Consider the following 26,416-nt stretch of genomic DNA (forward strand, 5'->3'; position numbering starts at 1 on the left):
ATACCCATTATTTTTCAATAAAGCTGGAAAAAAAAAAAAAGAACAGCAAAAAAAATGTTTTCAATGGCCTTACTGCATGATAACTGATGGAACCTAGGATGTAAACTCACCACAGGCCCTCCTAAGCAGTCCAAACAACGGATTTTCTCAGAAAACACAAAAAGTTCAGTACTATGCTTTGTAACTATTAATTTACGCTTAAAATATATTTTAAAATCATAATGAAAATGAGAAAGAACCAGTCTGAATTGTGATAGGAAGGAAGGAGGGTAAGAAGGACAGACAGAAGGAAAGATCCCTTCATCTAGGTTCTCCCCTTAGGTAGCACCCTCTTCCCATTACTCCTTTGCCTAGTTGACTGCTGTTCATCCTTCAAATCTCAGGTTAATTTTAACTTCCTTAGAGAAGTCTTTCATGATCACCATGAACCCAACCCACAGGCTCAATAAAGTCCTTCTCTGTTATTCATTCACACGGCTCCAGCATTTTTCAATTATACATATTTTTATGTAATTATTAGTTAATGTCTGTCTTTTTCACCATAGTGAAAATTTCCTGAAAGTATGGGTACATGTCTTTCTCACTACCATATTCCTAGGGCCTAAACACACGACCTAACATTTAGAAGGGTTATAGTAAGTATGTGTTGCATGAAAAAATGAATGCATATAAAAGTATGAGGATCATGCAGTAAAAAGAAAAATCCTTCCCTTAAAGAGTTTAAAAAGAAATCTTCAGGGATTAGCAGATCTATAGCAGGCAAACATATCCCCAGTAATGACATCCCATAAAAAGAACAGAATTCAGTTACCAGTTTATCAGAAGACCTGGGCTCAAGTTCTAGTTCAACCAATATAATCATATGTAGGATACTTCACTATACTTTCATTTCCTCTACTGGGAAATGAAGAAAATAACAAAAATACCAGCACCACATACCTCACAGGGCTATTTTGACAGTAAATGCAAATGATGTGAAAACCCTCCGCACAGATTCTTTTAAATGCATAAATAGTAACAGAAGCAGAATTATAATAGAAATATAAGTACTTCTTAACATAATAGTGATAGCTCCAATGGTAGTGTTTTTCATTCCAAGTAAAGAAAAATAATAATGGGTATAGAGTGATTTTTAAATCTTTTTTAAATTTCATTAGGCTTCATATATGATTTTGAAGCATAAGGTACTAAGCATATATGGTATTTTGCTATTCTGCTCAGGTCAGGCAAAATAAGGTTCAAAATTATGAAATATGAAAAATTTTAAGAATCTATCATATGCTAGACACTATGCCATGTGTTTTTGCATTTATATTATTTAATCCTCATGTCAACTTTGTAAAATAGGCATTATCCTCATTTCTCAGAGGAGAAAACTAAGACTTGGAGAGGTTGTAGAATTTTCCTAGGCTATTCACCAGGAAATAGCACTCCCATGGTCATAACCTAGACTTTGCCATTACCAGTAACCACTCCTCTCCTGTAATCCCAAATTAACCATCTAATCCCTGACCAACACTTTCTGTTTTCACTCATTCCCTTTAGGATTCTACTTCAACAATTATTCAAGCTCTATCAGAACCCACATCCATTCAATTCTATTCCCCTTCCCCACTGTCTCTTACCCCCTTATAATTTCCCTTCTGAGCTCCTTATCCAGCCTAAGTTTCATGATCCACCATTACAGTGACTCCCTACGTAAACCCTTATGACCCTGGCCCTTCTCTTTTCATCATTCTAATCTACAAATTTCAACCTTGGTTAAATCAAAAATTCTGCTTATACCAAACTCTATGCAGCAGAACACTACTGAAGAAAACTATAATTATGTGGCCTTGGTCTCAATTTAAATTGATGTCTAATAAAATTCTAGTAACCGCTTAGTGCTACCCAGCAATTCTACTATATTCCCCTAAATCCTCTTACTCTCTCAGTCTTCTACACAATTACTTCCCACCTTTTCCTCTCATCTCAAATCTCTAACATGACTACACTTTCAGCTGATAATGAAGCTACCAGAAGACAATGCCCATATGGTCCCATCAGAGCTACCAATCTTCCTACTTCTGCACCCATGCACTCTGTCATCTCTCCTTTTACTTGGCTAAGCTACCTGTGCTCTGAAGGCAGCCCTTCACATTTAGGCTTCATTCTATAACTCACCCAAGAATAGCAATCCAGGAATTATGCTCTCTCCTACAACACTGTTCCCACTCCACTGGATGGATCTCTAAATATGCTATATGTCTCCATTCTAAAAAAACAAAAACAAAATAAAAAAACCCTCCATCGGGGACACCTGGGTGGCTCAGTGGGTTAAAGCCTCTGTCTTCAGCCCAGGTCATGATCCCAGGGTTCTGGGATCGAGCCCCACATTGGGCGCTCTGCTCAGCAGGGAGCCTGCTTCCCCCGCCCCCTGCCTGCCTCTCTGCCTATTTGTGATCTCTGTCTATCAAATAAATAAATAAAATATTTAAAAAAAAAAACAAACCCTCCATCAACCTTCCATTTCTCTCCAGCTACCATTCCAATGCCTGCTCCCTTTCACAGCGAAACTCCTTGAAAGCACTATCTGAAATTACCTTTTTTAATTCCTCTGCTCCTGGCCTCTCTCTCTCTCTCTCTCTTTTATTTTTGAGAGAGAGAGAGAGAGAGAGTGAGAGTGCGTGTGCACAGGGGCAGGGGTGGGGGTGGAATGGTGGGTTGGCCAGATGGGGGGAGAGAGAGAGAGAGAAAGAGAATCTTAAACAGGCTCCATGCCCAATACCAAGCCCATGAGGGGCTTGATCTCATAACCCTGAGATCAGGGCCTGACCTGAAATCAAGAGTCGGACATTTAACCAAATGAGTCACCCAGGTGCCCCACTCCTGGTCTCTCTGGATTTAATTTAAATAAGGCCATAGCCTCTAGGTCATAAAATATCTCCTTATGCCTAACCCAATAGTCAGTTCAAGCTTTGGTCCTATTATTCAATTTATCAGCAGAACTGATCTAGATTATCCTTGAAATGCTTTCTTTCCTCAGCTTCTAAGACATCACTCTTTCTTGGTCTACTCCTATCTCACTAGTCACTCTAGTCTTGTTTGCTGATTCCTCTTTATCTCACTGTACTGTAAATGCTAGAGTGTCCCTGAAGTTAGTCCCCAGGCCTCTCTTCTCTAACTACACTCATGCTTTAGATATGCTCATTAAGGCTCATGGCTTTAAATAATGTCAATATACCAACTGGTCCTGAATTTTCATTTCCAGCCCAAACATCTTTACTAACCTCCAACTGCCTATTAAACATATTCAACTTGGACATTTAGTAGGCATCTTAAAACGATAACGCCCAAAACCAATTTTCTAATCTCCCTAAAATTTGTTGTCAATTGATTCCATCTCATTGATAGCTATTCAAACCTTCTAGATGCACAAGCCAGAAGCCCTGGAGTCATCATTAATTTTTCCTTTTTCTCTCACATCCCACATTTGATCCACTCAAAAATCCTGTTCAGTAGACTTTAAAAATATAATGGAATCTGGATACTGTCTGCAGAAATCGGGAGATTGGTAACTGTGATGGGACCATATGGGCATTGTCTTCTGGTTTGGGAAACAGTATATTGTGCTTGGATTATGGAAACAGCCTCCCAAACAACCTCTCTGCTTTTGCTCCTGTTTCCCTAAAGTCTATGCTCTACACAATACAGCCAATGCAGGGGTGCCTGGGTGGCTCAGTGGGTTAAAGCTTCTGCCTTCAGCTTGGGTCATGATCCCAGGGTCCTGGGATCGAGCCCCGCATCGAGCTCTCTGCTCAGCGGGGAGCCTGCTTCCCCCATCTCTCTCTGCCTGCCTCTCTGCCTACTTGTGATCTCTGTCTGTCAAATAAATAAATAAAATCTTAAAAAAAACAAATACAACCAATGCAGTGCCACCACTTCCCATGACACTGTGTTCTCCTTACTATGCTCACTTTCCTTATCACCGATACATAATGTTTAATTATTCATATGTTTATTGTCTTATCTCCTCTCACTAGAATGTAGGCTCCATACAGCAGAAGCTTTGTTTTTTTCACTCCTGCATCTTCGGCACCTAGAAAAGGGTCTGGCATAGCAGGCATTCAATACATAGTTAGTAGTGGAAAGAGAGGTGGGAATGACACGGCCTAGATGTGAACCAAGACTCCCAAACTTCTGCTCTGCTGCTGACTTAAGATTGCTCTTGGTCCCAGTAATAATGCTAACAAAAAAGAAGGGTCTCTTCACTCTAAAAAAGGTACCAAGCTTTGTGTATCTTAAGTTCTTTGTGTATGTCTAACATGATTTTTGCCTCAATATCTCCTGTGCTATTATTTTCTTATCTTTTTTTATGAAGACGACTCACCTTTTGTTGTTGTTGTTTTTTAAGATTTTATTTATTTATTTGACAGAGAGATCACAAGTAGGCAGAGACGCAGGCAGAGGGGAAGGGTAAGCAGGCTCCCTGCTGAGCAGGGGGCCCGATGTGGGGCTTGATCCCAGGACGCTGAGATCATGACCTGAGCCGAAGGCAGAGGCTTAACCCACTGAGCCACCCAGGCACCCCAAGATGACTCACCTTTTAAATTAAAATGGTACTTTATAATTTCATACGCTAACTGAAAAACAAAGGACATTTGCCATAATTAAGTTGCAACTAGTAAAATTTAAAAAATGTTAATCCATATACCACCTAAAATCATTATGGTATGTCTCCCATATAGATGTCACAGTGGAAAACAGAGAACACTTTACTAGGAAGAATCATAATTAAGAAATGAACCAAACAATTTACTTTGACTGTGGTGGTAGTCACAAAAATCTACAAATGTGATAAAACCCCACAGAATTTAATACGCACACACCCAAATGAGTGAATTCTGAATTAGATTGGTGGATTCTATCAATGTAAGTTGTGATACTGTATTACAATTATGTAAGATATTACCACTGGGAGAACTAGGTGAAGAGTGTAAGAGGGCTCTTGGTATTAGTTTTTATAATTGCATATGAATCTACAACTATTTCAAAATAAAAAGTAAAAAAAAAAAAATTAACAAAACCATACATGTTCCCAAGGCCTAAAAATGTAAAACTGTACATCAGGAAGATTCTAGAAAATGTGGTATATAAGCTCAAAATTTAAGATTAATTTATACAGTAACTGATAACAAGGAGAAAATATAGTGTCTAATAAGTAAGTGTTCATGTAGTCCTGTTCTTGCTAATGGGAACAGAGAATATCCTAAGTGCAGGTAACAGGATGGCAAGGAGGATGACTGATCTCAGTCTAGTCGAGGTGTTGTAGAACTGCAATACAACCACAGCTTGAGGTGTCCAAAGGTTAGGGAACTGAGGATAAGAAAAGGAGAAATGGCCACAGATGAGGAAAGAAAGGTAATTTGGGGCCAGCTTTCTTCATGGCTTTGAATACTACTTAAAAATATTTTGGGGGGGTAGTTGGGTGGCTCAGTCAGTTAAGTGTCCAACTCTTGATTTCAGCTCAGGTCATGATCTCAGGGTCATGATACTGAGAGTGAGCACAGCGTGGAGCCTGCTTAAGATTCTCTCTCCCTTTCCCTCTACCCTCCCCCCCCAACTCATGCTCTCTAACAAAATTTAATAAGTAAACAAACAAAGAAGCAAACTTTAAAATTTCATCCATTGGCAAGAAGAAACACAGGTGATTTTCAAGCAGGGGAGTGACATTAGGCCCATTTTCCAAAGAAACATGGTAGTTGGTGGTATTGTAGTTAATGAAATTATGAAAGGGAGAGATCACAGGCAGAGAAGCTGCCGTTTAACATTCCTAAGACAGGATGAGATCTAGAAAGAAGCCAAACTTGGAGGCAGTTGACTTTTTGGTACCCAAGCTGAAGAGTTAATAAAAACATACAATCATTACTAGTTTATAGACAATATTTAAAGACAGGAATAAGACAGATAAGATTACTTAGAACAGTCACTAGAGAGCTGAGGGAAATTTGAGAAACACTTATATAAGAAAGGACTTGCTACGGTCTTAATGTCTGTATTCTCCCAAAATTCATCATCTGTGAAAACCTCCACAGATAATATGGTATCAGGAGGTGAGGCTTTGGGGAGGTGATTAGGTCATACAGCAGATTAGTACCCTTTTAAAAAGAGACCCCATAGAGCTCCCAAATCCCTTTCACCATTTAAGAACACGCTAGACACTGAGAATCCTGCAACTCAGAAGAGAGACTTCCCCAGAACCCATGCTGGCATCCTGGTCTCAGACTTCCAGCCTCCAGAACAATGAGAAATAAATTTGTTACTTATAAGCCATCCAGTCTGTGATATTCTGTTGTAACAGCTTGAACAGACTAAGACAGCTGAAAACCTGCCATAAAACACTTAAAAAAAAAAAAAAGTTCAAGAGAAAGTAAGGTCACAGTTGTCTAGTTTTAAGGCAAGTGGGGTTGGTTTAATGTCATTAAACAGTTCATGTTTCATCAGACGGACAAGTATTTTAAAAGACTAATCACATGCTCTTTTGGTAAAAAATAAAAATTCTAATCCAGTAAAAGAAATGTAAAATACATTGATATAGAGTTTGTGAAGTATAATTTACAATGTCAACATTTTATTTTTTTTTAAAGATTTTATTTATTTATTTGACACAGAGAGAGAGATCACAAGTAGGCAGAGAGGGAGGCAGAGAAAGAGGGGGATGCAGGCTCCCCGCTGAGAGAGAGCCCGATGCGGGGCTCGATCCCAGGACCCTGGGATCATGACCTGAGCCGAAGGCAGAGGCTTAATCCACTGAGCCATCCAGGCGCCCCTACAATGTCAACATTTTAAATGCATAAACCCTTGAACCCAGTATTTCCCCCTTTAAGAATTTATCAAAAAAAAAAAAAGAATTTTACCCCATAGATATACTTTCACAATGCACAAAGATATAAATACATGCATACATGAGTTATCTACTGCAGCATTATTTGTAATAGTAATAAACTGAATAACTACCAACCAAAAAATGGGTAACAATACAGTCTACCCATACTATAACACTAACACAAACATTTAAAAGAACCAGGGATCTGAACGTACTGACATGAAAGGATGTCTAAACAGACTTCCTAAGTGTGTGTGTATGGGGGGGGGTGGGGAATTATAGAAAACTATGTATACAAAAATTCCATTCTGTTAAGAAGAACAAAACTGTTTATGTTCACATATGTGTCACACAGGAGAGATATGGAAGAAAAGACCATATGCTTTTACCAGCACTTACCCTAAGGAACAGCAGTGTGAATGAGAGGCCTGGGAAAGAGGATGAGCCTGCCCTTAATACTCTTTATACTCTGTGGCACATGTATTAGTTTGATAAGAATTTTTAAAATACAAATACAAATATAAATACAAAAAAAGTTAAAAGAGAAGTTTAAAGTGACTAGAACTAAAATAAACTCCTTATAAACAAAAAAATTGGCAATTGCCATTCTTACCCTCGATCCTGATCATTCTATTACCTTTTTCCACAAGGCCACCATCACCCTCTCAGCTACCTAAATTTAAAAACCTAGGGGTCGCTGGGGTTGGGGGACTCAGTCATCAAAAAAAAAGAAATCTTACCATTTGCGATGACATGGAAGGAACTAGAGGGTATTATGCTAAGCAAAATATGTCAATCAGAGAAAGCCAATTATATGATTTCACTTATGTGTGGAATTTAAGAAATAAAACAGGATCACAGGAGAAGGGCAGGAAAAATAAGGTAAGACAAAATTACCAGGGAGACAAATCATAGGAGACTCTTAACTATAGGAAACAAACTGAAGGTTGCTGAGGGAAGGTTGAGGGGGATAGGGTAACCGGTTGATAGGCATTAAGGAGGGCACATGATGTAATGAGCACTGGGTGTTACATGCAGCTGATGAATCCCTGAACTCTACTTCTGAAACTCATAACATACTGTATATTAATTAACTGAATTTAAATAAAATTAAATTAAAATTAAAAACGACAACAACAACAAAAACCAAACCTTGGGGTCATGCTATAGTCCTTTCTCTCCCTCCCTCTACTTCATTCTTCATTTAGTAAATATTTACCAAGCGCTTTCCATGTTCCAACAACTATTTTACATGCTGAGAAAACTACATTCTAGTCTGATAGTTATAGAAAACTCTTTATAGTTTGTCTCAGAACAAATTTGACACAAAAAACAAAATTGTGCCAAATTAACTGTAAGTCCTCTAACTTCCATTTCCTAAATAACGACTGAAATCTCCCCCATAACCCCATAACTGCTAATTTTCATTGTTCGGATAGGAGATGATGAGAAATTAAATTCCTGCAATTTTATCCTTTCCAAATGCTTCACAACTCTCTCTCTCTCTCTTTTTTTTAAGATTTTATTTATTTGACAGACAGAGATCACAAGTAGGCACAGAGGCAGGTGGTGGGGGGCGGGGAGAAGCAGGTTCCCCACTGAGCAGAGAGCCCAATGTGAGGCTAGGCTCAATCCCAGGACTCTGGGATCATGACCTGAGCTGAAAGCAGAGGCTTAACCCACTGAGCCACCCAGGTGCCCCTCTTCACATCTCTGTAATCTACCTTCATACTATGAAAAGTGAAGCTGAACATGTTTTCCTCTTGTGGAAATTTTTCAGTGCTTCCATTATCTTTTGAATAAGAAAAGAAACTCTGATATGCGAAGTCCTTCCAGATGCCTATGTATCCTCTGGGTCTACCTCTCCTGTCACCCTCCAACTGCTATACTTCAGACCAGCCGGGCAAACTCCTAGGTTATCTAACATCCATATTTTCTCAGGCATCCATGCCTTTAAGGCATTACTTCTCTCAGAATTCCTTTAGCCCAACCCTAGCAAACTCCTATACATTCTTTAAGACTCAGAAGCCTCGATTTTCCTCTATAGTCCTAATGCACCGCTCCACTCCTAACCCAATACCACAACTATTTATAGTAGCTATCTCCTGTAAGTTCCATAAGGACAGGCACACACCTCATAGTCTCTCTGATCCTAAAATGTACTTAACAGTTAGCATGTAGTAGATATTTTACATCCATCTCATGAATAAAGAATGAATCAATGACTGTTTAAACAGCAGTGTGACCTTCAATAATAAGGTGTATAACTCAAGACTTAGTTTCCTAATGTATAAAAGGACGATGACTATATATATATATGTACCTCACAGGGTTGTTTTGATAATCACAAGATAACTTGAAATTCCTAACATGATGTCTGGTATTTAGTAAATATTTACTAAAAGTTGGCTTAACATAGTTTTAGAAATAAGGCTGTACAAGCTATTGAGGGAGCAGAGCCTTTCTAACCTTACTTCTTTGGTAACCTTAATCCTGAATTTCAAACAAACTTAGAATATAGCCTAACTACAAACTAGAGTCCTTCTTTATTCTCAAGCTAGCAATCTTCTTCCTTGGTCTGGCTTTCTTTGTGCTAGCAATACTGATTAACATTCTTTCTCTCATTCAAGGTTTTTGCTCTACTTGTCTCTTTTGGCTATAATTTCAACTCTTCCCTCTTTCCCTCTTAGCTTAATTTCAAAGATACTGCAAAATCCACAAGAAAATCTCTAGTTTTGTTTAGTTTCCTGTTTTGCTCTATTAGTCTATATTGCAATTATTCAAATCTATTCCTTAAAGCTCATCATGCCGCCTTCCACGTGTTCAGTCAGTCCTGATAACTGTGAGGAATTACTGTAGTTTCTTCATCTTTCAGTTATATAACTCTGTTAAGAATTTACCTGATGATGTCAGTCCTTGCTGACAATCCAGCAACATGATTTCATATTCAGATTCCAAGCCATACACTTGAATACTGAATTCTTAATTATCCTTGTTTCTCTCTGCTTTTGTATCATGGGCATTAGTTTTAACTGCAAGCTCTGAAATCTTGTCTTTGAGTTCTGGTTCTCTTAATACTAAGGACAGTCTTGAGGACAAAAGCTAATAAACACTTTCAAATTAACTTCAAAAAAAAAAAGACATCAAAGCCTAAACAAAATTACAAATATTTTAGACATATCTGTAGGTCATTGAGGACACAATTTATATTCCATTGTCATCTACCTTCTTTAAAATTTGTATGTAGAATATTGACTAGCCAATTTCTGGATACCCTGTTCTGTGTGTATGTTTATGTGTGTAAAAATTAGAATCTCTTTTCCCTAGGCTCACAAAATTCCAACTCTCCAAATTTAGAATTTCAGAATTAAAAAACATGACAGAAGGCTACAATTTTGTTTCATTTTTGTTGCATTAATGTGTTTAGTTTGTAGGTCACTGAAGAAACAATTTGTGTTCCATTGTCATCTACCTTCTTTAAATTCCATATGTGGTTATTAATCAATTAAACAAAACACAACTTGGCTTAATACATAAGAAAACTATTTTATACATATTATTTACATATGTTATAGAACATTAACATTTTCTGATAATTTTGAAACTCTGTCTAAAAACATAGCAAAGAAAAGCAATTGTTTAAAGCACTGAAGTCTATATTATCTTTAAGTGACATGGCTCTGCATGAAACCATTTTTAGAGAAAATGAGCAAGATCTATTTAATTGGTTACCTGTAATCATTCCGATCATCAGCTTTTATTCCAGGCCAATCTCTCTTCAGATACTGACTAGCCAACTTCTGGATACCCTGTTAAAATACATATATATACATATTTTATAAAATAAGTACTTTGCCATAAAAGAAGCTCTTTTCCTTAAAATACATTACCTGGCAAATCTCATCTTTTCAAATGTAAATTTAATTCAGAAGGACCAATGATAAATGGTAGAACATTGAAACCTGGCTCAATATTGTCATAGTCCTCTCTTGTCTCCATTTTTAGGAAAGGGTGAGTATAAGGCTGAAAAACCTGAAACTTAGTTTATATGCTTTTCACTTCACCAAACTACCTGACCACCATAAAAACAAACTACTTCTGGAATATCACAGGGAACACATCTGTCCACCTCCCCAGAGCTCTGATTACACAGCTTAACATCTCAATTTCCCATCATTCTTCTGCTGTGGCGTGTACCACATTTCTAAATCCAAACTCTCATATATCATGAAAGGTAACAGTGCTTTCAGTTTGGGGCAGATACACATTTACATGTAAAATTAATGAACATACCTCGGTGCTAGCTATTCCATATTAGTCATTTTAATTCAGAACAGATTTTAAGGATTTCTTTTCTTTTTAAATAATACCGTGGCACAAATCACTTTAAATAAAAAAATCAGTTTTACAAAGAAATTAGTTCTATAAAGAAATATACACTTGTTATCCATATAAAATGAATGTGAAAAAAACAACATTTATTTATAGTAAGTACAGTAGATTTCAGGATTTGGACAGAAAAGACTATTGTATTGGCAAGTGAGGTTAAACTATTCACTCTGAACATAGAATGTACTACTTTTAGATAGAAACATATGTGGTCCCCTAATACTCTAACAGGGTCCAATGTACTGGATTAGAAATCATATATTTTAGGACCCTCATCTCTACATGCAACTTCAAACTGAATAAATAAAATGCTGAAATGAAGAGCAGTCACATTAACAGACTGCCCAAGTAAAATCAATGCTGCACTCTACACATGGCACCCTTCTACTAAGGTCTACTGCCAAATCAATCTGGCATTAAATCCATTGTTGAATCAAAACCACTTTTTTGGGGTTTTTTTATTTAATTTTTTCAGTGTTCCAAGATTCATTGTTTATGCCCCACACCCAGTGCTCCATGCAGTATGTGCCCTCCTTAATACCCACCACCAGGCTCATCCATCTCCCCCACGGCCCTCCCCTCCAAAACCCTCAGTTTGTTTCTCAGAATCCACAGCCTCTCATGGTTCATCTCCCCCTCCAATTTCCCCCAGTTCACTTTTCCTTTCCTTCTCCTAATGCCCTCCATGTTATTCCTTAAGCTCCACAAGTAAGTGAAACCATATGATAATTGACTTTCTCTGCTTGACTTATTTCACTCAGCATAATCTCCTCCAGACCCATCCATGTTGATACAAAAGTTGGGTATTCATCCTTAATAATGGAGAATTAAAACCATTGTTGAATGCTTCTATTTATCATTATTTCAATGAACCCAAAGGGTAGCAGGAACTGTAGAGAAGCTCCTTTGGATCTCAAGTTCCTCCTGAACTTGAGAATAGTTCGGTTTCACTATTGCAAGGCACTGTGTATTCTGAGGACTCACATACAACTGCATATGCACAATAGTTCCATTTACATACCTTGTACTTTGGGAAGCCCTATCACTAAGATTTCCCTGAAAACGTACAGCACTTTTTCATCTTTGTACATTCTTCATACTGCTGTTTGCGTGAAATATCTTCCCATCGTGCCCATTCCTACCTGCTGAACTCTCACCACCCTGCCTTTAAGCTGATTTTTAAATTTCGTAACGCAAAATATTCAAAATCATATATAGGAAAATGTGAAAAAAATTATTTCCTAAAAAATTTCATCAAAATAGAATAGTTTATTCTTGTTTCTGCATTTATTAGCTGGAATCATTTTTTGGTTTTTTTTTTTTAAGATTTTATTTATTTATTTGACAGACAGAGATCACAAGTAGGCTGAGAAGCAGGCAGAGAGAAGGGGAAGCAGGCTCCCCACTGAGCAGAGAGCCCGACTCGGGGTTTGATACCGATCCCAGGACCCCGAGACCACGACCTGAGCCGAAAGCAGAGGCTTTAACCCATTGAGCTACCCAGGCACCCCAGCTGGAATCGTTTTTTAAAGAGCTACCTTTCCTGAATTATTTAGTTATCCTGAGGTACAGTTCTTAAAAGAAAGGCAAGATAAATATTTGGTTGTCCAGTTTTGCCCAAAGGTGAACAATGGACTTTTAAAGTAACATTATGAACTCATATCATATCTTTTAAATAATGGGTGTGTTTCAATTTATTGCAGTCACTATTCTTTTGATTCTGTGGTAAGGCATCCCTCCCAGTTGGCTACCACATCATGACCCAAACAGACCTTGATAGTTTCTCTGTTTTCTTCTATAGTTTCTATTCCAAATATGCAGTAAGCCAGTTTTCTAATGAATTCTGATTCCTTTCAGAGAGAAACAAGATTTAGTGATCACAACTAGGCACCATCTTATCCTTCTGGTCTTTATGTCTTTCTGAAAGAGGCTTTTTCTAATCATTGTATACAAAGTAGCTCACCCTCCACCCAGTTACTCTTTCATACTACCCCAACTTATTCATAATCCTTATTATGTTGTTACTGTCTGGTTTAAATATATTTTGTGTGTTTACTGATTATAAACTCCACCAAGTAGGCATCTTATCCTTTTTTTAAAAAAATCACAATGTCTCCAGGCTATAGCAAAGAAGCTAGCATTTTGTTGATGCTAATAATGTTCACTGATTGCACAAATAAATGCCACATACATTATTCTATTTCAAATGTATAATACCCAAACTCCTTTTGTGTTTTTGCCATTCTGAGTTAGAAATCTCTAAATCAGGGGCAACTGGGTGGCTCAGAGGGTTAAAGCCTCTGCCTTCGGCTCAGGTCATGATCCCAGGGTCCTGGGATCAGGCCCCACATCAGGCTCTCTGCTTGGCAGGGAGCCTGCTTCCTCCTCTCTCTCTGCCTACTTGTAATCTCTGTCTGTCAAATAAATAAATAATATTAAAAAAAAAAGAAATCTCTAAATCAAAATTTCTCTGGTTCCGCACGCCTCAGGAGAGAAAAAAAAAAGTACTAGATGTCTAAGATTATGACCAGGTGGTTTTAATATAATAAATAAGTTCCTTTGTAAAATTACAGTAAAATTTGAGCATTTCCACTATTGGAAGAAAACATATGTGTGGATACTCCAAAGCGATGAAAACCAAAAGTACCAGAAATTTATTCCATACCTAGAAGGCACTGCATATTAATTTTTATGCAGGTTCAAATAAATGAAAGGAACTCATAATACGTGGACAGGAATAAGAAGTATGTAACATAAAATGGGAGGCAACACATGGTCACTATCAAATAAGTGGCAATATGTGATGTAATTCCCAGGTGAGGAAAAGATCACCTGATATTTTCTCAACAAATTACATCTAAATGATACGATAGCTGACTTATTCAGTTTAATGGCTGCTAAAGTGGTTGCAGAACATTTCATACAGATCATGGGGTATATAATATGAACCTCAGATTATGAGTAGGACTAAGAAGGCAGAATGACACCACTCAACGTTTATATAAAAAAAATGAACTTGACAAGCATTTCAATACACTTATTTCTCTTAACTCTGTTAGGCCTTGTTATAACCACAGAGATATTGGACATTTAAGAGGCTACATAATTTACTTAAGATATACAACTAGTTAGGTTTGAAACAGAATCCCTATCATTCTAAATCTTTGCTCAAAAAACATCATTTTAGAGTGGATTTTATCTAATTCTTTTAAAAATTTCTGAAATTACTTTACCTTTTTTTGTGCATTGTAAGTTACAACAGCAATTTCTAGAGCCCTGAACCACAAAGTTGAACTGTATTAAACTGAATGAGCCCTTTAGAGATGAGATGAGGGATTCATGAAATAGATAAACAGTGAGATCTTTAGATGAAAGACTTTATTCAAGTTAGTTCACAGAGGCAGGAATCATGACTTCTGTGTGCTCCATGCAGCTGTTCAAGATCTATTCTGTATGGATGCTCAAGAAATACTCCAAGGCCATTATAGGAAAGGTCTTAAGTAACATTTCATGTCTCTGAAAGCATTCTATACTTAAATTAACTGGTTTCCCTTTTATGTTATATTTAAAAGCTATGCCTTATGAATAAAAAGTCTGTATATACAGAAAATAAAATCTATCCTAATTAAGTGGCTAAGGAAAATCTACAGCTAGAAATTTTCTTGGAAGTTTTTTTTTTAATCACCCCCCCCACTCCATGACACAACATTACTCCCTAACACTGGTGCACTAGACATATAATCCTTACTTATATTCATCTGAGCAACACTGACAGATCATGTAGATTTGATTTCCAATATAGTTTACTCTGCAGCAGTGTTTTCCATAAAAATGTACTATCAGTATACTCTTTGGAACATCCAATAACATCCTATTCCAACTTTTTAAAAAGCTATCAGTGTCTGATCTAAGACTTGCTTTGTTTTACCTCTCAATAACACTTGCTATATTGCTCTAACAAGTGAAGCAACACAAAGAAAGCCACTGTTCAGTAGACACTGGGAAATAAACTGATGGCTTAACCTTTTGCCCATTTACCACAGCAAGCTGAGCAAGAGTGTGCTCCACGGCTCACACAGATTATTCCGTACCTGTCCCATCCCCTTAACATACAGAGAAAATAATATTTAAATTTTACTAAGGGTTTGCCATTAAGTGGCTCTTCAAAATTATAGGACACCATGTTATTTATTTTTTTAAAGATTTTTATTTATTCATTTGAGAGAGAGAGTGCATGAATGGGAGGAGGGGCAGAGGGGGAGGGATAAGCAGACTCCACACTGCCCACACCCCTTAATCCCCTGCCAAAACAGGCTGTCCTACGTGGGGCTGGATCTCAGGACCCCAAAGTCAGACGTTTAATAACCAACTGAGCCACCCAGGTGCCCCACACACCATGTTATTTATATATTATAAACCTTTTTGTTGTGAAATTCCCAAGATTATGGAAATGACTTTTAAAAATTAACAAGTCCATTGCACAAGCTGGACAGTTCTCAAACTGACATAAATTATATAATAATTGTCTGTATTATTCTTAAATTACTTTAATAGTAATGGAGAACTTCACTTTTCCACTTAAGGAAAGCTTTGAAATATTTTTCATTGTTTTCTATGGTACATAACTGCAGTCAGCATTAAATTAATCAGTATATTATTTTAAAGTACATAATAAACATTAATATTAACCTCATGTAATACATTAAACATTAAATACATATTTTTAGTTTTTTCCTTTTATCAAAAATGAAGATTAATTTTGTTTAAATTAATTACATAAGAGAAAACAAGATCCGGGGTGCCTGGGTGGCTCAGTGGGTTAAGCCTCGGCCTTCAGCTCAGGTCATGATCCCAGGGTCCTGGGATGGAGCCCCGCATCAGGCTCTCTGCTTGGCAGGGAGCCTGCTTCCCCTTCTCTCTGTCTCTGCCTGCCTCTCTGCCTACTTGTGATCTCGCTCTGTGTCAAATAAATAAATAAAATCTTTAAAAAAAAAAAAGAAAAGAAAAAACAAGATCTTTTTTTTAAGATTATATTTATTTATCTGACACAGAGAGAGAGCATGAGAAGAGGAGAAGGGCAGAGTGAGAGGGAGAAGCAGAATACCCACTGAACAGGAAGCCCAATGCAGGGCTCGATCCTAGGACCCTGGGATCATGACCTGAGCTGAAGGCAGATGCTTAACCAACTGAGCCACCCAGGTGCCCCAAGAAAAATCAAGATCTAATGATTTTAAATGACTTATCCTATCTCATTTGAGAGCCAAACAATTAAAAAAAAAAAAAACCCATGAAATTGAACATTCATTCGTGAATGAAAACTCTCTAGAAACTAGAAGCAGACGGACCATTCTTTAATCTAAATAGGGTGTACATGAAAAACCTACAGCTAACATACTTATAATGGAGAGTGGATGTTTTCCTCCTAAGATTGGGAAGAAGGCAAGAAAATGTCCTCTCTCACCAGTCCTTTTCAAAGAAGGTTCTACTAGTACAGTAAAGAAAAAAGGAAAAGGGATACAGATAGGAAAGAAATAAAATCATTTTTATTCACAGATGATGTGACTATGTGTATAGAAAACTATAAAGAATCTATCAAAACAAACACAAAAAGCCCCTTCTGGAACTAATAATTAAGTTTATCAAGGCTGTAAGTGACAAGGACAACATAGAGAACGGGACTGTTTTCCTACATACCTGTAACAAACATTTAAAGTTTGAAATTTTAAAAAAATTTGTATGATAACATTGGGTAAAACATGACGTACTTAGGTATAAATCTAACAAAATGTGTGCAGGAACTGTATATGGAAAATTCCAAAATACTGATGAAGAAATCTGATGTTAATGGGTTGGAAGACTTCATATTGTTAAGATTTCAATTGTTCCCAATATGATCTATTCAAATGAAATCCAAATGAAAATTCCAGAGAGCTTTTTCATAGATATAAACAGCCTGACTTTAAAATACATATGGAAACGTAAAGGTACTAGAGTCACCAAAACTGAGAAGTAAGTTCTGAGAAGTAAATTCTGAGAAGTAAGAACAAAGTCAGAAGACCCCTATCACCTGCATTCAAAGCTACTCAAGTATAATGTTACAGTAATCAGGACAGCGTGGTACTGGCAAAAGAATGGACACATAGATTAATGGAACAGAAAAGAACCCAGAAATAGACCTACACAAATAAACGGATTTTTCCCAAAGGTACAAAGAAAATTAGATGGAGAAAGAACCATATCAACAAATGGTGCTGAACAACTAGATGACCATGTGCAAAAACCTGAACATTAGCACATACCTCACAACTTACAAAAAATTAACTCAAATGGTTCACAGACCTAAATATAAAGTACAAAACTACAAAACATGTAGAACACAAAGAAAATCTCTTTGATCTTTGGCAAAGAGTTTTAACATATAACACCTAAAGCAAGATATATTAAAGAAAAAAATGATAAACTGGATTTCATCAGAAGTCTTTAAATGACACTGTTAAGAGAATAATAAAAGAGCTGCAGACTAAAAAAAAAAATCTGCAAATCATATATCTGGTAAATGACTTGTATCCAGAAGATGTAAAGAGCATTTAAAACTCAACAATAAGAAAAAGAAACCAAGTGAATTTTTAAAATGAACAAAAGATCTGAACAGACACTTCATCAGTAAGATATAAGAATGGTAAAGAAGTGTATGAAAAATGCTAAGTATCTCTTGTCATTATGGAAATGCAGATTAAAACTACAAGACACACCACATACCTATTAGAATAGCTAAAATTTTTAAAACTACAGTATCAAATGTTAGTAAGGATGCAGAATAACAGGATACTCCTTCACTGTTGATAAGAATGCAAAATGGTACATCCTCTTTGAAAGACAGTTTGGAAATTTCTTAAAAGGTTAAACAAAGACTTCCCATCTGACTCCTAGATATTTAGCCAACCAATAAGAAAATGCATGTTCACATGAAACCCTGCACACAAATGTTTCTAGCAGCTTTATTCGTGAAAGTGGAAGGAACAAAGATGTCCTTCAATAGATGAATGGTTAAACAAACTATGGTACATCTTACTATGCAATACCATTCAGTAATAAAAACTATTCATTCATACAATTACACAAACTATTAATTTAGATAAATCCTAAATGCATATTTTACTAGTGTGTAACTCTTTGATTTGACTTTTAAAAGAAGCTTCTTTTAAAAAAAAAGAAAGCTTAAGAAAAAAAAAGCTTCTTTTAAAAGCCAAATCAAGGAGTTACACATTAGCAAAATTTAAAAATTTTTTTTAATTTTTAAAAAATTTAATACACACACACATATATGTGTGTGTGTATATGTAAATATATATATGTTATATATATATATACACATATATATACACACACACACACATATATAGGTTAGTCTCTGTTCCTGCCTCCTGACACCGAGCTCATAAAACTCAGTTTCTGGAGTGATAGCAGTGTCTTTTGTTACAGTCAGGTGACTCTAGGTGGCCTCCTGGATGGGGGCTGGTTACCGGAAAAACCAAGCCATGTTCTTGGAATTTTCTGGCTCAGTTCCCATTCCCCAGAGAGGAGAAAGGGGCTGGAAATGGAGTAATCAATAACGTCTATGCGATAAGGCCTCCATAAAAATTATAACAGTACAGGGTTTGAAGAGCTTCTGGTATGAAGGTACTAGGAAACTGATGTACCCAGAGAGGGCAAAGAAGCCCCACACTCCTTCCCATATACTTTGTCCTATGCATGTCTTCCAGCTTGTAGTTTCTGAGTTAATATTCCCACTTAGAAGACTATTGCAAGATAGGATTCTGGGAAGATGGTGGAATACAAAGCAGCAGAAATCTGTCTTCCAACCCAGACAACAGACTCAATGGCAGACTCTGTCTCATATAACTATTCTGGAACTCTGAAGTCTTTTCTTTTTTTTAATTAAATTTAATTTCATTTGCATTCTATTAATTAACATACAGTGTATTATTAGTTTCAGAGGTAGGGTTCAGTAATTCATCAGTTGTATATAACACCCAGTGCTCATTACATCATGTGTCCTCCTTAATGCCCATCACCCAGCTACCCCATCCCCCGCCTCCTTCCCTCCAGCAGCCCTCAGTTTGTTTCCTATGGTTAGAGTCTCTTTTGGTTTGTCTCCCTCTCTGATTTCATCTTGTGTTATTTTTCCCTCCCTTTCTCTACGCTCCTGTTTTGTTTCTTAAATTCCACAAATGAAATCATATTAACTGGCTTTCTCTGATTAAATTATTTTGCTTAGCACAATACCCTCTAGTTCCATCCACATTGTTGCAAATGGCAAGATTACTTTTTTGATGGCTGCATAATACCCCATTTTATATATAAACCACATCTTCTTTATCCATTCATCTGTCGATGGACACCTGGCCTCTTTCCATAGTCTGACTACTGTGGACATTGATGCTATAAACACTGGGGTGCAGGTGCCCCTTCAGACTACTACATTTGTATCTTTGGGATAAATACCCAGTAGTGCGATTGCTGGGTCATACGGTAGCTCTATTCTCTATTTTGAGGAACCCCCATACTGTTTTTCAGAGTGGCTGCACCAGTTTGCATTCCCACCACCAGTGCAGGAGGGCTCCCCTTTCTCCACATTCTCACCAACATCTGTCTTTTCCTGACTTGTTAATTTTAGCTATTCTGATGGGTGTGAGGTGGTATCTCACAGAGATGGTATCTCATTGTAGTTTTGATTTGTATCTCCCTGATGCCGAGTGACATCGAGCATTTTTTCATGTGTCTATTGGCCATTTGTATGTCTGGAACTAAGAAGTCTTTTCAAGGGTTACAACTTCCAGGGGATAGCTTGGACATTAAATGAAATAAATTTCAGCCAATTTCTGCACTTAGTTCAGTAGTAATTACCTCTTACCTCCCAGCCCAGTGGGCAGGCAGCCATATACTTATTCCTGAAATAGGCTGCAGAAGATAGGTGGACAAAAAGGGCCCTGTCCTCCAAATGCCAGGGATCTGTACTCTGATTACTGATTGCTGCTTCTGATCATGGAGGTGGAGACACAGAGGCACTGACACAGAGGTGGGCAGCCATTGTTGCATACCTAGCCCCTACTGAAGAAAAGTCAGAGCCTAAGAAACTTTTAGGACACCATTCAAGTGGACCAACATATATACTGTGGGAGTCCTAGAAGAAGAAAAGAGAAAAAGGGACAGAGAGATTATATGAAGAAATAATGGCCAAAAGCTTCCCAAATTTGACAAAAGACATGAATACAAGCAGTCAAGAAACTCAAATTCCAAATAAGATGAAACAAATTCCAAATAGGATGAACTCAGAGACCCACACTGAGACACATTATAAGCAAACTGCCAACAGCTAAAAGCAAAGAGAGAATCTCAAAAGCAGCAAGAAGCAAATCACTACATACAAAAGAATCTTCAATAAGATTTTCAACAGATTTCTCAAGGGAAATTTGGAAGGGCAGAAGACAGGAGATTCATATTTTCAAAGTGTTAAATGGGGAAAAAACCTGTCAACCAAGACAATTATATCCAGTAAAGCGGTCTTTAAAAGTGAGGAAGAAATCAAGACATTACCAGGTAAACAAAAGCTGAGGTAGTATGTGACCATTAGACCTACTCTGTAAGTAATGTTCGAAGAATCCTGCAGGAGAGAGAAAAAGGACACTAGACAATAGCTTGAAGCTGTAAGAAGAAATAAAGATCTCACTAAAGGTAAGTTTATGGGTAATTATAAAAGCTAGTATTAGCGTAACAGTGTTTTATAAATCTTTTTGTTTTCTATAGACTTTCTATAGACTAATACCTTTTTAAAAATTGCTAGTCTTGGAAAAAATAAAAAATAAAGTAAAGAATTACTAGTCTTGGGAAACATAGGTGGCTCAGTCACTTAAGCTTCTGCCTTCAGCTCAGGTCATGATTCCGGGGTCCTTGGATCAAGCTGTGTGTGTTGGGTTCCCTGCTCAGTGGGGAGCCTGCTTCTCCCTCTCCCTCCGCTTATGCTCTCTCTTGCTCTATCTCACAGGACCTCTCAAATTTAAAAAATCTTTAAAAAATAAAAATCTTAAAAAACAAAAAACGGTTAGTCTTTAAAAGCTAGTATTACTGTAATTTTGATTTTACATAATTTAAGAGACTAACACATTCAAAAATTTTTTGGTTTATGTTTTTAGACACAATGTAAAAAGATATAATTTTATGATACCAATAAATGAAAAAAGTGGGGACAGAGCTATAAAGGAGCAATGTTTTTGTATGTTTCTGAAGTTAAGCTGGTATAAATTCAAATTAGAGTGTTATAACTTTAGAATGTTCAATGTAACCACAAAAGTAAGTACCTACTTATCAGTAATTACTTGAAATGTAGACAGATTAAACTCTTCAATCAGAAGACAGAGATGTGGGGTGAGGGAGGGTGCCTGGGTGGCTCAGTTGGTTAAGTGTCCAACTCTTGATTTCAGCTCAGGTCATGATCTCAGGGTCATGAGATCAAGCCCTGAATAGGGCTCCACACTGAGCATGGAGACTGCTTGAGATTTTCTCTCTCCCTCCCCCTCTGCTCTCCCCTACGCTTGAGGAAGCACTCTATCTCTCTCTCTCAAAAAAAAAAAAAAAAAAAAAAAAAAAAAATCCTCCAATGTCTTTCTTGCACTCAATTTAGACTAAAAGCATCATTACTATCATAGCACTTAAAATAGAATCATAAAAACACACTTAAAAAGATGTTTCCTTGGAAAGCTACAGTTCTAATAACAACTGGGATTTATCACCTTAAATTAATTTACTGTGTTTAAACAAAACTCATAATGTTGCCTTTAGTATCTATAAAAGATATAAAAGTCATATACCTGAAGTATACTTAGTTCTCCACTGAATGTTGCTGTCATGACAATTTCATAAGAGAAAGTATATGCATAAATCCTGTTTGACTTAAACAGAGTGGACATACTAAATGTCCAGTTCATATAATGCTATTGCCAATACAAGCAGATAACTTGAAAGTTTGCTTAATAAAAGGTATCTTCCCTTTAAGAGGCACAAGCCCAAATCTACCCAATGTTAAATATTAAATGCCAGTTATTTAATCATTTTCATGTTCACTTCAACCATTTTCTTCCCTCCAATCTTGTTTTTTCTATAGAGTTCCTCTATTTATTTCCAAAGCAATTTATATACAAACTTTAATCAAGAGAAAATCCTATAGACTAAAAGGCACTAACTTAGCTTACCTCTAATATTTCAATAGTTTTTATTTCACTTACCCTTTTAAAAAAGATTTTATTTATTTGACAGAGAGACAGAGAGATCACAAATAGGCAGAGAGGCAGGCAGAGGCAGAGGGGGAAGGAGGCTCCTTGCTGAGCAGAGAGCCCCATGTGGGGCTTGATCCCAGGAACCTGAGACCATGACCATGACCTAAGCCAAAGGCAGAGGTTTAACCCACTTACCATTTTCAGTAGACTGCTTAACTAAGAAATGATGGCTATACTTTTATGAATGTTTTTTCTTTCCCCCACATTTTGTAAATTTTTCTTTCCAAATTTCTGGAAGCTATTAGTAAAAAAGTAATATTTTTCACTGTATATTATAGTCATCTTCCAATAAAGATTAATATATGTTGGCAAAAAACAAATTTGAAGGAGTTTATTTTGCAATATTTAAAATACTATCAATTGGAAAAACATAAAATATAGCTTATAGATTTTTAGAGCAAAATATACATAATTTTGGTTTACTGACATCATTAGAGTCACCAAACATTGTTAAGTTATAAGTTCTTCAATTTTTATGAAAGTTTATTTTAAGGCTTAGATTAGCAGATACCTATTTGTATGCCTATCTGACATGAAGGTTTTTGCTGGGCTGGGGAACAAATTGGTTGCTATTGTTTTTAAACAATAAGAAAAGTGTTCTATTAGTCAACACAATTGAACAGCCTACTTTGATCTCAAAGACAGCTGTAAAAGCAGTTCCTCCTTCAGACCAGAAACTTGAACATATCAAACCAGCAAACAAATAATAACTTCATGTACTTGACCCTTAGTGATCTCAAATTAGAGGGGGAAAATCTAGAAGAAATGGCCCAAATGTGACTGAACATAAATGCTAGTAAAAGCTATTCTTCATTTGCCTTGTGAGATGGAGAACACATAACTATCAGGACTAATATTTGAGTGCTTACTGTGTGCCAGATGCCTCACATTTATTAACTAACATTTAAAACCACTGCCTTATGCAGTAGACACAACAGAAATCTTAAAAGCCTAAGTAATTTTTATAAAATCACCCAACTAGTTAAGCCTGGGATCAAACACAAGCCTTATTTCAAAACGTAAAACACTTTCTGACTATTCAATCCATTCTGCTATAAACATACACTATAAATTATGGATAAGGGTTGTCTAAAAGTTCTTTAAAAACAGGGCTATAGGGACGCCTGGGTGGCTCAGTTGGTTAAGCGGCTGCCTTCGGCTCAGGTCATGATCCCAGCGTCCTGGGATCGAGTCCCACATCGGGCTCCTTGCTCGGCGGGGAGCCTGCTTCTCTGTCTGCCTCTGCCTGCCACTCAGTCTGCCTGTGCTCGCTCGCTCTCTCTAACAAATAAATAAATTAAAAAAAAAAAAAAAACAGGGCTATAAAAACTAACACAGGTCAGTCTTTGCTCAGTAAATAACGGCTGAACTGAATCATTTCTCAGTTTGGTGAACAATTATATATATACATTTTTAAATTAACAGAGTTTATTTTTTAGAGCACTTTTAGGTTACTGAGAAATTGAACAGAAAGTAAAGGGTTCCCATATACTCCAATTGCATAGATGACCCTAATATTAACATCTTGCATTAGTGAGATATATATATTACAAGTGATGAAAAAAACACTGACACATTAAAATTCATAGTTTACATTGGGATTCACTATTTGTGTTGCATACTTTTATAGGTTCTGCCAAATCCACAATGTCACATACCCACCACTGCATTCTCATAATAAACACTGAATCACCCTTGTGCTCTACCTGTTCATCCCCCCTTCATTCCCCTCCCTCCCAACCACTGGCAAACAGTAATCATTCTGCTGTCCCTATAGTTTTACCTTTTCAAGAATGTCATATATTTGGAATCATACAGTACTGCAGCCCCTTTATGGTTGGCTTTGTTTACCTGACAATATTCATTTAAGGTTCCAACTCTTTTAGTGGCTCAATGGTTCAGTTTCTTTTATCACTGAATAATATTCCATTTTCTGGATACACCACTGTTCATTAATCCACTCACCTATTGAAGGACATCTTGATTGTTTCTAGGTTTGAACAATTATGAACAAAGCTGCTACAGACATTCATGTACAGGTTTTTGTGTGATCTTAAGTTGTGAACACATTTGGTCAAATACCAAGGTGCCCAATTGCTTCACTGTATGATAGACTATGTTTAACTTCCAAAAGTGGCTGCACCATTTTGCATTTCTATGAGCATGAATTTTCAAAATTCCTGTTGCTACACATCCTAGCCAACCTTGGATGTTGTCAGTGTTTGGATTTTAGTCATTCAAAAAGTGTGTGTAGTGGTATCTCATTGGCAATTCCCTAATGACATATGATGCTTAGCATCTTTCATATGCTTATTTGCTATCTGCCTATCTTATGGAGGTGTCTGTGTAGGTCTTTTGCCTATCTTTTAATTGGATCATTTGTTTACTTATTATTGAGTTTTCAGATTTCTTTGTATAATCTGGATTCAAATCAGATACATGTTTTGCAAATATTGTCTCCCAGGCCCTGGTTTATCATTTCATTTTCTTAACAGTGCCTTTCATAGAATAGTTCTTAATTTAACATCTCTTATTTTTAACATCAAGTTCTCATTAACTAAGCTTAAGGTCTTTAGGCTTTAGGAATCAGATCAGTGAAAAAAATCTAAACCTTGAAGGTTAATTCTAATAATGGATTAAGTATGAAATTACGCCTAGGTGTGTTTTACTCTAATATAGTGAACTGATGGTGAAAATTACATAAAATCTAAATTTTGCGAATAAACATAGAACTCCGACTAAACTCTTCAAAAATAAGAAATTTTTATGCAAATCATTGTTTTGTAATTTAGCTGTTTTGAAAGTTTCAGTCACTACAGTGTTTCCTTAAAATATGGATAATGTATGACATCATATTCTACGTAAATAATTTCTTATTCTTAATGCAAAGAAAAAAATTTTTGCAAATTCAATTCAATAAACCTTTGTTACAAAGTAACATGTTGTCTTGTTTTGGAATGTCCTTTTTCAAGAAAAGGGCATATTATAGTTACATATGAAGTACCATGGGATAACAGCAAAAAGTGCTAAACAGATCTGAAAGAGAAGACAAGGAAACTAGGGTAAATTTCACAGTAAAAGTGATCATTTCAGCTGGGACTTGAAGGAATAAGTATAAAGGATTTCCCAGTGACCAAAGAGAGAGGAAAGGATATGCATGAACAAATATGTCAAGCATAAAAGAAGGAAGGAACAGGGAGTCAGATAATGCTAGGTTCAAATCCTGGTCCCATTACTTTCTAGTAGTCAATGCTTAACAAGTTATATCTCTTCTCTAACAGTTATTTTCCTTATTTTTTTTTAAGATTTCATTTCTTTATTTGACACAGAGAGAGAGAGAGAGATCACAAATAGGCAGAGAGGCAGGCAGAGAAAGTGGGGGGAAGCAGGCTACCTACCAAGCAGAAAGCCTGATTGCGGGGCTCAATCCCAGGACCCTGAGATCATGACCTGAGCCAAAGGCAGGGGCTTAACCCACTTTACCCAGTCACCCCTATTTTCCTTATCTTTAAAATAGAATTAAATTCATACCTTATAGTACATGTAAAATTTAGGTAAAGTTACCTTTTTTAAAAGATTTTATTTATTTATTTGACACAGAGATGGAAAGCACAAGCAGGGGGAGTGGCATACAGAGGGAGAGAAAGAAGTAAGCAGAGGGAAAGAGAGAAGCAAGCAGAGGGAAAGAGAGAAGCAGGCTCTCCGCAAAGTAGGGAACTGGATGCGGGACTCGATCCCAGGACTGTGTGTGCCACCCAAGCACCCCTGGTATAGTTACTTTTAATAAGCATTCAATAAATATTAAATTACCCATTGACATTTAAAGGAG

The 26,416-nt window shown here is 36.7% G+C and overlaps 1 protein-coding gene across 2 annotated transcripts in view; it reads right to left on the minus strand.

Annotated features, from left to right (window-relative positions):
- The window catches only part of FCHSD2 (FCH and double SH3 domains 2), a 289,905-nt gene that overhangs the window by 145,656 nt on the left and 117,833 nt on the right, over positions 1-26,416 (minus strand). For both annotated transcript variants that reach the window (XM_080816044.1, XM_080816045.1), the window contains exon 4: positions 10,598-10,674. In XM_080816044.1, coding sequence (XP_080672170.1) covers positions 10,598-10,674 — 77 coding nt within the window. The remainder of the gene's footprint in view (positions 1-10,597; positions 10,675-26,416) is intronic.

Source organism: Martes martes (assembly GCF_963455335.1).
Source record: "Martes martes genome assembly, chromosome: 10".
NCBI lineage: Eukaryota > Metazoa > Chordata > Mammalia > Carnivora > Mustelidae > Martes > Martes martes.